General features: G+C 31.4%; 2 protein-coding genes across 2 annotated transcripts in view; both read right to left on the bottom strand.

Moving 5' to 3' along the window:
- Window positions 1–15,938, bottom strand: part of LOC126781252 (larval/pupal rigid cuticle protein 66-like) — a 271,467-nt gene that overhangs the window by 4,287 nt on the left and 251,242 nt on the right. The window lies entirely within an intron of this gene.
- Window positions 6,764–15,938, bottom strand: part of LOC126781224 (zinc finger protein chinmo) — a 45,422-nt gene continuing 36,247 nt past the window's right edge. Inside the window, exons 3-7 of the mRNA XM_050506111.1 lie at window positions 9,980–10,203; window positions 9,306–9,628; window positions 8,576–8,781; window positions 8,125–8,319; window positions 6,764–7,438 (exon numbers count right to left, since the gene is read on the bottom strand). Of these exons, the coding sequence (XP_050362068.1) occupies window positions 7,218–7,438; window positions 8,125–8,319; window positions 8,576–8,781; window positions 9,306–9,628; window positions 9,980–10,203 (1,169 nt within the window). The 3' untranslated portion in view covers window positions 6,764–7,217. The remainder of the gene's footprint in view (window positions 7,439–8,124; window positions 8,320–8,575; window positions 8,782–9,305; window positions 9,629–9,979; window positions 10,204–15,938) is intronic.

Consider the following 15,938-nt stretch of genomic DNA (forward strand, 5'->3'; position numbering starts at 1 on the left):
CACTTGGACTATTATACCTGTATCAAAGTTCGTTTTATACAGTATTTTTACAATATAATTCGGCACACGTGCTTTGTCGTTTGCTTTAACGCTAATTAACCAAAGAAACAAACTACATAACAGCTCGGATATACTTAAATTATTAAAGCATTCAGTGAAACAATGGAAAATATCCCTATTTAAAACATAATATAATAATTTTAACAATTTTTCTATTAAATGGAGCATATTTGAAATAATTAGTACTATGGTTAATAGCGATAGCGACAGTACACCGCACGTATACACGAATCAAGATTTATCAAGATAGAACACAAAGCTACCGTGAAAGATTAAGTGGAGCCGCCGTCGGCACACGGAGGGCGCTCGCGACATCCGTCCCCACACTTAGTCCATTCCACAGACAGCAAAACATAACATTTTCATACTACTATTAGCACATTAAACTAACAAAAGAAATTCGCAAAAATGTTACCACACTAAAAAAATTCGCTAGAACGAGGTAAATCATTAATGTTAGGATTATACAATAAATTAATTTGCTAATTTTAACGAGACGCGCGGCCTCAAATGTAAATTCGTAATGGGCGCCCGGACTTTGAACTCCGGGTGCGAAAGTTGAAGCGCGCGCGACTCCACAACACAAAAAAGCGTCGCTGTGGTCAAACCATTAGTCATACACGTTGATACGCTCTTCCGTATGCCAATATTTTCTTTGTACATAATCTATAATTTAATGTATGTACATTCAACCCGCTTTTCACACCCCGCTACATCCCTCTACTTTATCCTATCGTATTGTACAACAAAATGAAATCAACTAATAAAATATCTAAAAATCACAAGTAGTGCTATTCTTACTGTTAAGAAATTTCAATATTATTATTTTTTCATATATATAAAAAAGTCGCTTAAAAAAATCACAGACAATCACTTTTCCTTTACAGACAATTACCATCGACGACCGTTTAGTTCACTAAGCATCATTAGTTAACTACGTACAAAATCCTACTTAGTTTTACAACCATGATGGTTTACGTTATAATCTTACGCAACACTATCAACCTAAGCCTGTACTCAGACGAGTACGTTTGTATACCCTTGCCCTCACGAGTAACTACAAAAATCGTCATATATAAATATACAGAAAGCAAACATTTAATATAGTTACAAACAGTTGAAGTTTCTTATTAAAACTTTCTTATAAAATCCGTCTAAATCGTTACAATTTAAAGTCCTCAATCGCTTAAAGATAGCTTTGAAATTGCTTACGTTTCAATTGAGACGGTTTATTTTATAAAAATCTAATAGGAAACCTCAACAACGTGAACGTTATTCCTTAATAACCCATCACACCGATAGATCCATCAACGCGGGCTGTCGTACATAGATTTTAAGTATTTTGTACTCTACTCAGTTACACCTAATTTAAATTATAGCTCAGCGGATGCTCCAAAAAATATAATTTTGGCAACATTTACATAAAATCCGATATTATAATTTCCATTAATTACGTTTGTACTGACAGTAATTTTAAGACTTTAATTTGTACTTTAGTCATTATAGAGAGAAGTGCTCCTTGATTTTTATCCGACAGCTAGTTGTGGAATAACATTTATGACACCAAGAATTTTAAAATGACACCGAGTTAATAGAACATAATAATTATATTGATAATATGATTTATATTTACAGCAATGAAACGATGAACTGAATGCGACACAACAATCTTAAAATATCAATCTATCCCGAACTAACTAATTCCATAACAATGGCGACATGGAAATGTTGCTAGCATACTCCCGAACATTCACCCCGGACACGATTTGTACCTTATTTTTACACATTTGTGATCTGTCTTTACATTAAGTCCTCTATGTAAATAATTCATATGTAAATAAATTGTATTTTTGTTCTTTGTGTCCGAGTAATTCATAGATTTTGTAACATTTTTATAATTAGTTTTATTTGTTGACTTCAAAAAAGTTTCTTGTTTTCCGTAATTGTATATATGTAATATTCTTCTCAAAAACTACTAGACCGGTTTGAATTACATTTTTACAAATGTCAGCTTTATATTTAAAAAAACCTGTTTGTTTTCTGTCGGGACATTTTTAAACAAATAAAAAAAATTCAAAGATGTTCAATTTTCAAAGATGTTTAAAAAGAGATCTGCGTGCTCTTATTAACAATATTATCGATCTCTGACATTTATTTTTAATTATATTATTATAAGAATTAAATATTGACAAAACGTCAAGTTAAAGACGTAACCGAAAACATCTATATTATAAAATACTTTATGACACGCGTCAAATATGCGTAGATTTTACAAGAAAATGAGCATGTAACGATAACTTACATATTAAACGCGAAAGAACATTTATATGACTGACTATAAAATTCGTAGACAAATACGCAAATGCGCGTTTCTAGTGCAATACTTAAAATATAAACACCGAATGATCACTTAAACATAAATTCCTGTCAGTATTCGTGCAACTAGATTATGGTTATACGAACGATCGATTCCTTAAATAATGTACTTAAAATTACAATAAATGTTAAACACGATGGACGGGTGTAACTTGTCGATAAAAAAAATATAAATAAATAAATAAATAATTAAAAGAAAGGAAATAAGGAAACGTAAAAGAAAATAAAAATAAAAACAAAATATAATTTTTTTTTTGTTACATTTTTTTTAATTCGCAGAAACCTAACAAACAATAATTTTTCTCATTTCTCATCTTCTTAAAACATAGTAACATCTATGCAACACAAGAAATAACTGGGAAAAAAAGTAATAATAATAAAATTATGAAAAATAAAATAGGTTTTATACTCCTTACGAGTGACGTAGGTACAATTAGATTACGCTGAATGACTCAGGACCGATCTCTCAACGCTTTGTGCTTTAAAATGAGGTAGAACATCAATGAGATTATTTATAACTAGCCTAATTAACAATTATTACTTATATATTAGGACTATCAACTCAGCTCGAGGGTAACTTATCGCTCGTACACCTTCCATTCTCATTGAGCACATCACCGAGTTGAAACAGGGAACTACCTCGAAGAGATTCAATGTATGTAAATATAGAATATCTTCATCCAAAATCTGAACTCAATTAACATCATCCGAATTACATAAAATTGTTCCTCTGACGTTCAGTCCGATAAAAATTTAATGACACTTAGTAAAAACTCGTTAATATAAGCAACGTTAATTTTAATACTTGTTCTCGTAGAATTAAATCTGACTAAACATGAATCTTGAGGTAGTTTATTTGTACTTTAAATTTTTTTTTATTTTTATAATATTTTCTCTTAAAACTAATTTTACATTAAACCTTCATATAAAAATCTATTTAAAAGCTTACTTATAACTAATTATATACCTGGAGGTAGATTAACTTATATGCTATTTGGGTTGAGCGGTCGCTGCACATTTAACGATTCAAGTACCGTTGTGTGAGACTCGATCGATCTTTCGTTTCAAATGTCAAATGTAGAATGACCGCGTAGCCCATGTGACGGCAGAGGGTCACCGTACCCGTATCAATCTTTGGCAATACCATCACGACATATCGCGATACATAAAACTAACTAAAATACGAAATAAACTAAAAAAAAAAATTACTCAGATGAGCACTAATTTCAAGCAAAGAACATTAAATGCAGTTTTGAGCGAGTGAATCTTGTAATATTTAACAAAAATTAAAAAGCATTTGTTTACATTTCGTTTCGTTAACATTTTAAATTAGTAATTATATTTAAAAAATCATATATATTGCGATGTTATCATTCACTTGCTCAAATTAATCCAACTCAACTCTGTTATTATTTATACATTCCCGTAACATTTAGTGTATAATATACCGGCTGGTCGCCATTCGTAACTATACATCGTATGCACATTAACTAAACAGATTTACTATAACAATAGCGAGAGAGACCGCCCGAGTCGGAGAGGATACATCGACTAATCGTGAATGTCACATCGAATACAACATTAAAACTATTGGGGACATTAACTCGTCCGCTTATATTTAAATTTAACAATCCAATAATAATTTATTTATGACATGATCTCGAAAGTGCCTTTAATGTAAAATTTCGTACAATCACAAGATAATTATTTTTAAAGAAATTAAAACAGAATTGTTGTTTAGAATAAAATTGACTTATGATATTGTGATTTTTTTTAATAAATTTGTACCTTATTAATATAGAATGAAAAAATTAAAATAGAAATAATGGCGATCCCTTAGTGTCAACGCTCAGAGAATCCATCAATACCCCTTAAAATTAACGCGATTAATCAAAAAAAGAAAGCATAAAACGTGATGCATTAATGCAATTTTTCCTTTTACGTATCACAAATAAACATTAAATGTCAAAAAAGAAATCACATTTATGAATTTTGAATTCATAAAACAAAACGAAATGATAAAAACTGAATAACTACTTAATCATCATTCTAATTTTAATTTTTTTTTTCAAATATAGTAAGAAATAATATTTTAACAATTTATAATTGAAATAGTAATAAAACACGTCTTAACAATAGTACGCCTAACACAAGAATGCCAAAAAATATGAAACAATAATAATTACAAATAATCGTCATAAATTTGACCAACAAAAAAATATTATATTACGATAATTTTACCGCCCAAAATAACCCGTCTTGACTGCCCAAAGTTCAAGGCACCGCACTTGCTGGTATTCTACAGATACAAAAATTATATCGCCGTATATTAACAATCGTTTTATAGAAATACCGTTTCTGAATAATGTCCAAAACATTCAATGTATCTAATTGTTACGGCATCAACTTAAAACAATGTTCATTTCTAAAAACCGGCTACACACTGAAGTATTACTTCGCGTTTACTTGTGCAAACCAGTTTGTGCAGTTGAACGCGTACACGGACATTAAAACATGCGCAAATCGGAAAGAGCAGCCTGTGTAAATATTGAATATTCAAATGAATAATTTGAACTTTACGGAATTTCAAAATTTTGTTTTCGCTTAAATTGCATTAACTGTTTTTATTGTAGTTAATTTATTGTGTTGTGTTTTATGTAGCAGCGTAACTGTGCAAACCGGATTGCGCAGAGTTGGTGTACTGTGTAGCCGAACCTTATTATACAAGAAATGAACTATTTCGTTTGCGATATTTCCGAAAATAATCTTAAAATTTTCCATATTATTGCTTTAATCTTTTACAACCAAACCGAACCGTTTTTGATTTGAATTTAATCTGATGACAACTCACAATGAACATGTCTTCCATTCAAAAATCAATTTCCATACAAATCAAATCTTCGAATCACACCAACAAAATGTTAAAAGTCTGATACATTAAAAATAAACCATATAAAATTGCTTGTCAGAATGAATATATATTCTCTTAGCCTTACATTTATTGTTTGTGATTTAAAATAGCATCTTTAAAATATTACACGAAATCTAATATAAATATAAAAACGAGCTAGTAAAACCTATTTCAGTGAAAAATATATTTATCTTAATAGTTTAAAAGTTTAGGTACAATATTTCTAACCAAACTGACACTAAAAGGACTGCACATATGCAAAGTATACCTTAAGTCTTAAATGCAATAATAAATGAGGTAAATTAATCATCTGAGTCAAAGAAACTGCTACTTTAACAATAAATCACTGAGCCTTTGTAAAGCGTTCGTAAAAAAATGTACATTAAAATATAAATATAATAAATATGAATGCAACTTTTTCCTAAATATCAGGAATATAACACACAGTCGTTACATTCACACTTAACAAAAATAAATAATAGATGTGTACTTAAAATTGAGGTTATTTGGCACTGTCCCATTTGCTTTGTGTTTAAGATCAACTTAAAAAAAAATAAGTTCGGAATTTAAATGTTATATGTTTGAAAGTGGTTTGAGCAACGACGGCGTCCACACAATAGTTATAATACAATAACGCCGTTGCACTCTTACATTTATTAAATAATTATTCTTTAAATCTCAACTGTTGCACTTGAAATGACTAGGTATATAAAAGTAACAAGTGGCCTTTAACTAAATGCACTACGACGAAAAAAAAAATTAAAGCGGAATGTTAAAATCGACACCATCGCGTAAAAACATATAATTATTTGGTCTCAATAGTAACATCCGTCAGGCGAGCCTGGAACGAACGACGGTTATGGATAGTAAAAACATTCATGCCTCCAATCTTACATGCAAAATTTTTAACACGTTTTTTTATCTACCTACTTATGCGTCTAGGGCAAATTGTACTTTGTACAAACTAAAAACCGTTCAACTTTACGTTACATAAAAAAAAGTTTGAACTCCCGCTTGCATACGCATGATTATTTCCATCTCTTAATGTGGCAAAAAATAAAACATATAGAGCTTGTCCTATTGTATCACAGATGTGTTCAAATAATATAACTTAACCCAGTTTAACAGTCTATTGCAGCTATGAATAATATATATAAGTCGAGTAGATAATAAAAATAATCGTAATATAATTTTGCCACTATGCAACGTCAAACGCGTGTCTCGACCTAGGCCAAGGCGATATACAACATTCTCCTATTATTTACATACACTAAGCCTATGACCGTCAGTCTCAACGACATCTCCAAGACTTCCTAGCCCTGTTAATATAATATAAGCTATGTCATAGTTGACCGAGAGCTCAAAATAAAACGATTTTAAAAGGTAACTTTATCTCACAGTCAAATTAAGGTACGTAAACGCGATGCGGGTGCAAGAGAAGGTACGATGTTTAAAACACTGTACCAGAAAGACACGAGCACTGAGCAACCATTCGAACGCCAAGTCGCACGTGAATATTAAATTAAGTAACAATTATCGCACAATTCCAAAATCTTAAAAAATCGTAAGATCAATTTCTGAGGTAGATTACTGTTACATAATATGCATCAACGAGGTATTATTTATTGTACGCAAGTTACAAAGAATAATGACGCAGCGCGGGTGACCACGATTATAACATTAAAATTAGGACACATTATTCGATGGACTGTCAATTCCATTAATAGATAAATTTGACAGCTCATCGAACCTTACGTCAGCCTATCGCTAAGTTTTTGTAAAATTCGAATAAAGATGACCCGCGTGCGTCGGAAAGAGCAGAGGTAGTTCGGTTGATAAAAGTTTTATAAAATATAAAAACACAATAGATTTACTGCGTATGATTAGGAAGTGAGCCCTGGGATAGGTGCGGTGTGACCTGGTGGCGATGCTCGCGAGCGATGTGGCGCCGCACCGTGTTGTTGCGCGTGAACGTGCGCGAGCAGTGCGGGCACGGCACGCGGATCCCTTGATGCCGTTGCCGGATATGAGCTCGCAGATTCGTCTCGTATCCGTAGAGTCTCTCGCAGTATGGACACTTTAATTTTTTTCCTGAAATTTTATGCAGACACATTTAATATCAGCATTAATGAAGCATACCAAAGATATAAACTTTGTTTTGTATGTATTTATCCGAGATGGCCCAGTTGTAAGAACGCGTGAATCTTACCCGATGATCGTGGGTTCAAGCCCGGGCAAGCACCACTGAATTTTCATGTGCTTAATTTGTGATTATAATTCATCTCGTGCTTTAAGGTGAATTTCACTAAAATTGTGTCACAGTGTCACATGTGTATTCCACCACCCCGCACTGGAGCAGCGGGGTGGAATAAGCTCCAAACCTACTCCTCAAAAAAGGGAGAGAAGGCCTTTAGCTCAGCAGTGGGATTCACAGGCTGTTACGGTGGCTACGGCTTGTATGTATTCAGGGGGTACTTTATAGAACTACTATACAACTACTACATATATAGACAAAAATTGGGTTTCTTAAAATATTGTTTTAAGCCTTGTTTTTAACTTGTCGATAATGTTCATTATCTTAATATCTTATGACAATATTATAAATGTTAAAACAGGCCATTTATCATTTGTAAATTTGTAAAAATAAAGTTACGAACTTGTATTCTTTGAAATTAATGAGATAGTAAAAATAGCGAAGAACTTTTTAAAAATAAAGTCCTCAAATTATAAAATCTAAGCCTCATTTTCTGGAACTATTAAAAAAAAACAGTTCTCACCGTCAGCAGTTGCAATTCCTCCAGATTTGCTCGTAATCAGTTTCGTCGGCCAGGTGTCGGGGCTGGGTTTGGGCGGTACGGGTGATGTCTCATGTGGCTTGTCGTGGTAGTTCGTCGTGGGTATCGGTACTGCTGGCGGTGGTGAGTTGTTATAGCCGCTAGCGTGGTAGTCATTTTCACTTTTTACACGTAAATCTGAAGTGATGAAAGTGAAAGTGAACAATGTAAATAATATCACTATTTTTTTTATATATAATTCATAATTCATGTGTTTTTTTTTAAATTACAACACAGGATATTATTTACTGAGAAAACAAATTTAAGGGGAAAAATTTAATTTTTAAACAATGTTGTTTTAAGCAAACAACCACGATTATTTATATAAACAATAATTGTAAAATTTTTGAACGAATATATTTAAAATTGATTATTTTGAAAGAATGAACCTAACCTTCAGCCCCCTGATCATTAGGTAGGCGTTCCATCATTTCGTCATTAGCCGAGGCAGCCCTTTCGTATCCATTATTCTTTATCGGGTTTCCGTGAGTAGACGTGCAATCTGGTTGTGTTTCTTCATATCTTGTGCCTGCACCGGGTGATAAGCGCGTGTCTGGTTCATCAGCGACACTGCCGCAATGCGAAGATGATGAGCTTTGCCTATGTTTTACAATAATCACATTGTAAAATCATATTATAGGAAATAAATTCTACACATATTAATCACATTATCAATAATTATATTATTAATAAAAAATGAAATGATACAGATTTATTTGTATTAAATATATACATATAAGGTGAATATTCATTATTATTATAAATATAGTTACAAATTACAAAGAAGCGTGTCGCAACTATACAACAGACTACTCGCTGGCTTCTAACTGCAAAATACTGAAACGCTTATATGCTGATTTAATCAAAATCCGCAAGTTTATTTACAGCTCTTGAAAAATATTTGTAGGAGATATAAGAGTCAATTAATTATTAATGTAAATAGCGCGGTGGGTTATTGTCCGCCTAGCGATGTAAAAAGTCCCAGGCGCGATGACCCCTTGGGCTATTGTCGCCCCCATTCCTAACACAAGCTGTACGCTTAATTGGAAGGTTAAATAGGAGTATTAGTAATTCTTTAAAATGAGGTATTACTAGAATTACTTAAAAAATGTATTTACTCGTACCTGTAATTCCTAGCGTGTGGACTCTGAGACGGTGAGGGTTTCGGCGGAGGCGGTCTGCGGTGCGAAGTCGAATGTATTGGCTGGTGGGCTGGTGGAGCGTACCGGCCCAAGCTGCCGCTACCGCTGTGTAATGGTATTCCGTATTGCGGTATGATCGGCGCGAATGTGGCCGTGTGCTGCGGCGGGGCCGAGTCCTGGACCTCGCAGTTTCCGGAACCGGACACTGGACTCGTCTTAACGCGAGTCTGGTGACGTTCTGTTGCTTGTTGGGTCTGTTGTTTCACCCAAGCGTCATTGGACATCTCCATAGACAGTCCCTTAACCTGAAAATTAAATTATTGAAATTTTGACCCCATCTCATCGATTTAATTTTAATTTAAGCTTGTTTTTCATTGCTAAGAAGATTTATTTTTAGATAATGTGATTTATCTTTAGATAATGCTAGCTGAAAATTGCAGATTTGAATCTGGGTACTTGACACCCACCAGTGATTTTTTTATGTGGTTAATTTGAGTTCCTTTATTCGTGCTAGGCGATGAAGGAAATAAAAGTGCATCCACGAACCAGCATCGAAGCGAGCGAGAGAGGAGGCTCTTGCCCAACAGAGACATTTAAGGGCTATGACTTTTTCAATAAAAACCTTTAAACGCAATATTAAGGAAATTTTGTAATACCTGTAAATTTTCCCCACTCTTAAGGAAGCTGGAGAGTGCGTCTTGACTGACGTGCACTTCTCCTTTGTACATGAATTCGAGGAGGGCCTGCATGTTGTCAGCAGTGGTAGCCTCGAGGAACACATAGCAAGCGCCTGCATGGCTCGGCGGTGCGGTGTCGAACAATTCCTGAAAATGTTTGCTGCAAGCTGCGAGGATCACCTTGTGTGCCTTGAACTGACGACCTGGAAATAATATAAAAGGTTATAAATCTGGACTATACTTACAATTCTCCTATGACTATTATAAATTTATAAATAAATTGTTCGCCTTAATTTTCATCAGAATATTTTTTTATTATGATAATAGATAATTACTAGTTTGACCCTTAGCAGTAGAATAAAAAGATCGAAAAAAAAATGTACTTAATGATTTCCTAAAGTTAAATTTCATTTTACGTGACACTGAACAGACAGAATCATGATACAATATACAACTAGAAATATTAATATTTATATATTTAAAATATTTTTTCAATTGTCAATTTAAATATATAAATTCAAAAAAAAATGAATTCAGACAATAATAGCCCATGGTCATTCTTATATAAAATATTCATTAGAATACATATATATATATATATGTATATATATATACATTGATTTACTGTTCAAAAGTACAATAACGGTGAAAATGTTTTAAAATGGTACCGGCAACTGTTACACGTGCTACTCGTGGTCGTAAACAAGATTTGTAAGACGAGAAGACCACCAAGAGTGTTTCATAGAAGTAATTTTATAAGATACTATCGAACGCATAACATTAAAAAAATTATATAAGAAAAGTAATACACAACTGTTGTCTCAACTTCTTACATTGCTATAAATCAGTTGTAAAGCTATCATCATTATTAGTTGATAATATCTTACAATGAATATAGAAATATCAATGAAACGTCACTGGCACACTCCGTAACAGCCTGTGAGTGTCCCACTGCTGGGCTAAAGGCCTCCTCTCCTCTTTTTGAGGAGAAGGTTTTTGGAGCTTATTCCACCACACTGCTCCAATGCGGGTTGGTGGAATACACATGTGGCCGAATTTCAGAGAAATTAGACACATGCAGGTTTCGTCACGATGTTTTCCTTCACCGTAAAGCACGAGATGAATTATAATCTCAAATTAAGCACATGAAAATTCAGTGGCACACTACGAACTTGAATTAACTGATTATAAAAAAAAAAACAATTCAATCAGTTCGAAGCATACTTTGTTCAAGAAGTAGGCTCTTACACAGTATTGATACGTCATTATAAAAAAGATTAAATAAAATGTACAGCTACTACAGACTTGGATTACAGTTTCTTCTTAAGCCCGATAAAAAACTCAGTAGTTAAGTACTCTTTTAAAAAAAACTATTAGTCATTTTCATTTAAAATTAAATCTTATAAAGTATTTCAGTGTAATTTTAAAAGAAACTGAGATGATTTAAATATACTTCAGGATGTAGCCCTTGAAGGTTTTATCGGCAACGCAATTAGTGTCTGAAACATGGTTACTACGGTATCTATGCGCCGGTGATAACAGAGTGCTTACATCTGGCTCGTTACGTCAGAGCGAATAGCGCGGAACAAAATACGGCTAACCTTGGACGTACAGTCACACGCAGGAAAGGGTTCCTGCGCAAGAGCGTTTATGTTCAAATACAAACGAATTTACCGTCTGAAAATTATATCATCTGTATGAGATAATAATAGCCGACCGGCTAAACAGATTGTATATATATTGTACTGCGATATTAGAAATATGAAGTTAATAAATTCAAGCACTCGACAATATAATAACTTTTATTGTTTTAATTAAATACAATAGATTAAGTAAAAATCAGGGGTGCAAAATAAAGCATTACAATTAAAAATATCTAGTCATTAGTTATTACATAATAAAAAAGCTAATTTAGGTCCTTTGGCAATGTTCTTCTTGTAAGCAGTCCTTTGATTACTCTTGTACTTTTAAAAACACTAAATGCCTAATCAGATGAGTTCAATAAAATTATTTGATGGTGTTTTGACCCGGAGAAAGAACATAAAAAAAAATCACGATAGAATGCATGCTGACGCAATTCCCTGGCATCCCACTATGTGGGAAACTCATTGCGACTCTCAAATCACACATACCTGCACTGTTATCTGAACTGTCTAAATACATTTTCTAGCATTAAAAAATAAACAATAGGATTCATAACCTACATTTATTTCAACGAAATCAACTCCTAAGAGACTGAAATTTGAAAACGCTAATAGCAACATCACACAAATTATAAACGCTAGTTAATAATGTTGTAAAATACTACGTATGTAGTGAGCCTAACGTGACTAAAGTATAAAAGTTCCGATCCTACGAACTCAGCCTACGGATAACCGATACTTCCTCGTTTATTCTTATTCATTTTGTTTAACGATTCTTGCATTATAATAGTTTGGTCAAATTATTTCAAATAAATTAAGCCCATATAATATAATACAGCCAAAAGTAATGATATAATAGATTAAATATTTATAAAAAAAAAAAAAAAAAATTGATTATATTATGAAGCGAGGTTAAAATGACCGAACTATTAAATTAAATTCCGAATAATTTAACAATTAAAACAATGCAAGATATGTATGAAATATTCAATAATCATTATGTAATCGTTAATTATGTGATCGAGTGTGGAACTAGTTACATAATATATCATATATACATATATATATATATATATATATATATATATATATATATATATATATAAAATTTTTATATATATATATATATATATATATATATATATATATATATATATAAAACAGAAACTATCAATACGTATTTTGTATAAGGATGAAGTGTTTATTACGTTTATATTTATATTATATTTAATGTTCATTCGATTTTGATGTTTTTGCTACATGCTTGCTTGCTTCTGAGACAGGTATAGGTATGCAACAAAGCTAGCAGGCGATACAGTGGTAGAGCTTTGTGCAAGCCCGTCTGGGTAAGTACCACTCGTCATATATTTTACTGGCAGAGTATATGTGATAAGAGACATAAAATCTTAGTTTCCAAGGTTGCGTAATGGTGATTTAAGTGATTGTCTTTTTTATAATGTCAATGGTCAAAGATGGCGGTGACCATTAGCCAGACTACCAACTAAATTTCAATAATAATAAATAAATAGCAGAATCAAAAAGAAATATATTTCATTTTAAAAATTAAGTCTAAAAAAATTATATTCTCAATTTAATATTAATTGTTACTTATTATGGGTTTATTTTCATAACTTTAATAAAATACTGAATTTAACTAAATTAAAATTAATTTGTTTAATCATTAATATGCATTACCAAAAACACATAAATACGTAGAAACCTTGGCATTGGCCTTACCTTGTAACTTCCTTAATGGTTTTTGTTTCAATTAAAAAATATTATACGCATAATAAGTTATAGATAAATATATTAAATACATATAAGTACAATATATGAATAATAAAAATAAAATTTAAATTCATTTTTATAAATTTAGTTATAAATAAGTATATCATTTTTAAGTAGCAATGCAATCATGTACACCCTTATTTAAAAATCTCATATTATTAACGTTGCCATGCATCTACATATACTAAGCAGCGTGTTTCATAAAGAAATTCAAAAACAATTACTTTGAGACTGATCAGAATATTGTATCATTTAATACGCGATATCCAAATAAATTGTATATGTCACCGTGTAAACCAGCTCTCTGCTCAAAGAGAGTGAAATGGTAGTGAAAATTTGTAATAAGTTGCCTTCTGACATTAAGGATTCTGCCTTATTTAAGATTTAAGAAAAAAATACATGACTGATTGATTGACAAATGTTTTTACGCGGTAAAAGAATTCCTGCAAGACGAGAATCTTTAGTAACAATGATTCCAAGTTTCAAGTTCAAATTCCAAGTTCAAAATAAAAAACACTTCATCAAATTTTACATTCGTCTAAATTGTTTATCAATTCAAATGTTATAAAATACAAACTATACTATACAATAAAATAACGCACAATATTATTAAATCTAGTAACAAAGAATTTTGTAAAATTTTCCATTTCATTAAGAATTGTAGAAATATTTAAATTGTATACATAAATTGACTTAATAAATCATTCATATTTATTATAAAATAAATTACTTTGTACACAAATTGCAAAAAAAAAATGCCATTGAGCGCCTAATATTATAAATACTTCACGTGTTTCTGTCACGTGTCTTATAATCTGTCGTACGAATGGACAAGGCGTTCTTGGACTAGGGTTGCCATAGCACTAATTCATTTTAAACTAAAAGATAAAATTAAAGAAATATATATTATTAAAAGCTATTTCAAAAACTAACTTTACTAAAAATCATATTAGTATTTTCCCAACCTTCACATTGATCACGCATTTTAATGTTTGCCCTTGACGTGTGTCACGCGTTGATTATATAATATATCTACAGGAAAAAAGACAAACGTTATATATAAATGATCGTACTATTTTAATCTTTAAACCCCTACTTAATCTGTAGAAATATGATTATATGTAATTATAATTTACGCTAGTTGGGCAAAGATAGTATTAAAAAAATCAGAAATGTTGTTAGGAACAAATACACACACATACATACATTCTGTATCTAATCTATTTAGAGCTTGTATGGTTGGGTTGAACTTGCTAATCTTGGGAACTACAAGTCCGTTTTGAATAATTATTTTTACGTTAAAAAGTCCGATTGAGGAAGGTTGCATAACGTATGAAAAGGGGATGAAAGGGCTTTAGGACGAAGCAGTGACAATAAACATTAACAAATAATAAAATAGCGTTAATAAATATTAAAGTAAATTGCATTCAGTTTGCATACTTGCAAAATAAATAATGTCATTAGACATATTATATCCCTGTTTTACGTCTAAAAAGGACGGAACCCACGAGATACGACTCCTTAATTATAAATAAATACTAAAATTTCATCCCCTATTTTTTCACCCTTAGAGATGGTTTTTTTTTCTTTAAATAGGACAAAATTGCTTCTTTGCCGTTTGGGATGGTCAAAACAAAAAAAATCTTATCAAATCGGAGACAGAGTTATGAGGTATCAAACATAAAAAAATACAACCGAATGAAGTGAATCCTCCTTTATTTGAAGTCTGTTAAAAATAGAAGTACAAATACGTCACTAATTTCTTGGGCAATTAATTGTTCGTAGAGAATGGCATTCATAAATGATTCTTATATAAAAACATCTATTAAGTAAATTAGCATTTTTATTTGTTGTGCCAAAGGTCGTTTATGAAATACATTTGTGTGTGTGTGTGTGTCTGTGTTTTCAATGTGTAGCTCAATTGACCTAGGCCCAGAACCTTTAGTTTTACGACTCATAATATAATAAATTAATTCATAAATTTGATTATTTGAAGGACTTTTTAAATATGTATTAATTATGTTATGTTCACGATTTTGTTTTTTAAGTGATTCTCAACGTCCGTGAAACAAAACCGATGTGATATAATAAATGCAATCATCAACGCCTTTCAATTGAATTTAATGAGACTTAACATTATTAGTGTTAAATATAAACGTACTAAATTTTTAGCCTTCATTATTTCTAAGATTCAAATATTTGAGTAATAATTTTTGTTCTTCATAAAACAATTTAATAAAATTCTTAAAAAGTTTCTCATTTAAATATTCGAATTAAAGTTTAAAATTTATTGAAAGAAATAACACTATAAGAAATCCTATAGTTTATATACGAATAATAATTAACAAACTATGTAAGCAAATAAAATTTCGACGAAGACTTAAAACGTAAGTACAATTATTATGGTATAAAATGATATCTACCCAAGATATTTTAAAAGTTATAAGTATAATTCATCATTAATAATCGGATTTAACGACACCTTATATTATGTTAATACTTCCAAG

This window comes from Nymphalis io, chromosome 3 (genome assembly GCF_905147045.1).
Source record: "Nymphalis io chromosome 3, ilAglIoxx1.1, whole genome shotgun sequence".
NCBI lineage: Eukaryota > Metazoa > Arthropoda > Insecta > Lepidoptera > Nymphalidae > Nymphalis > Nymphalis io.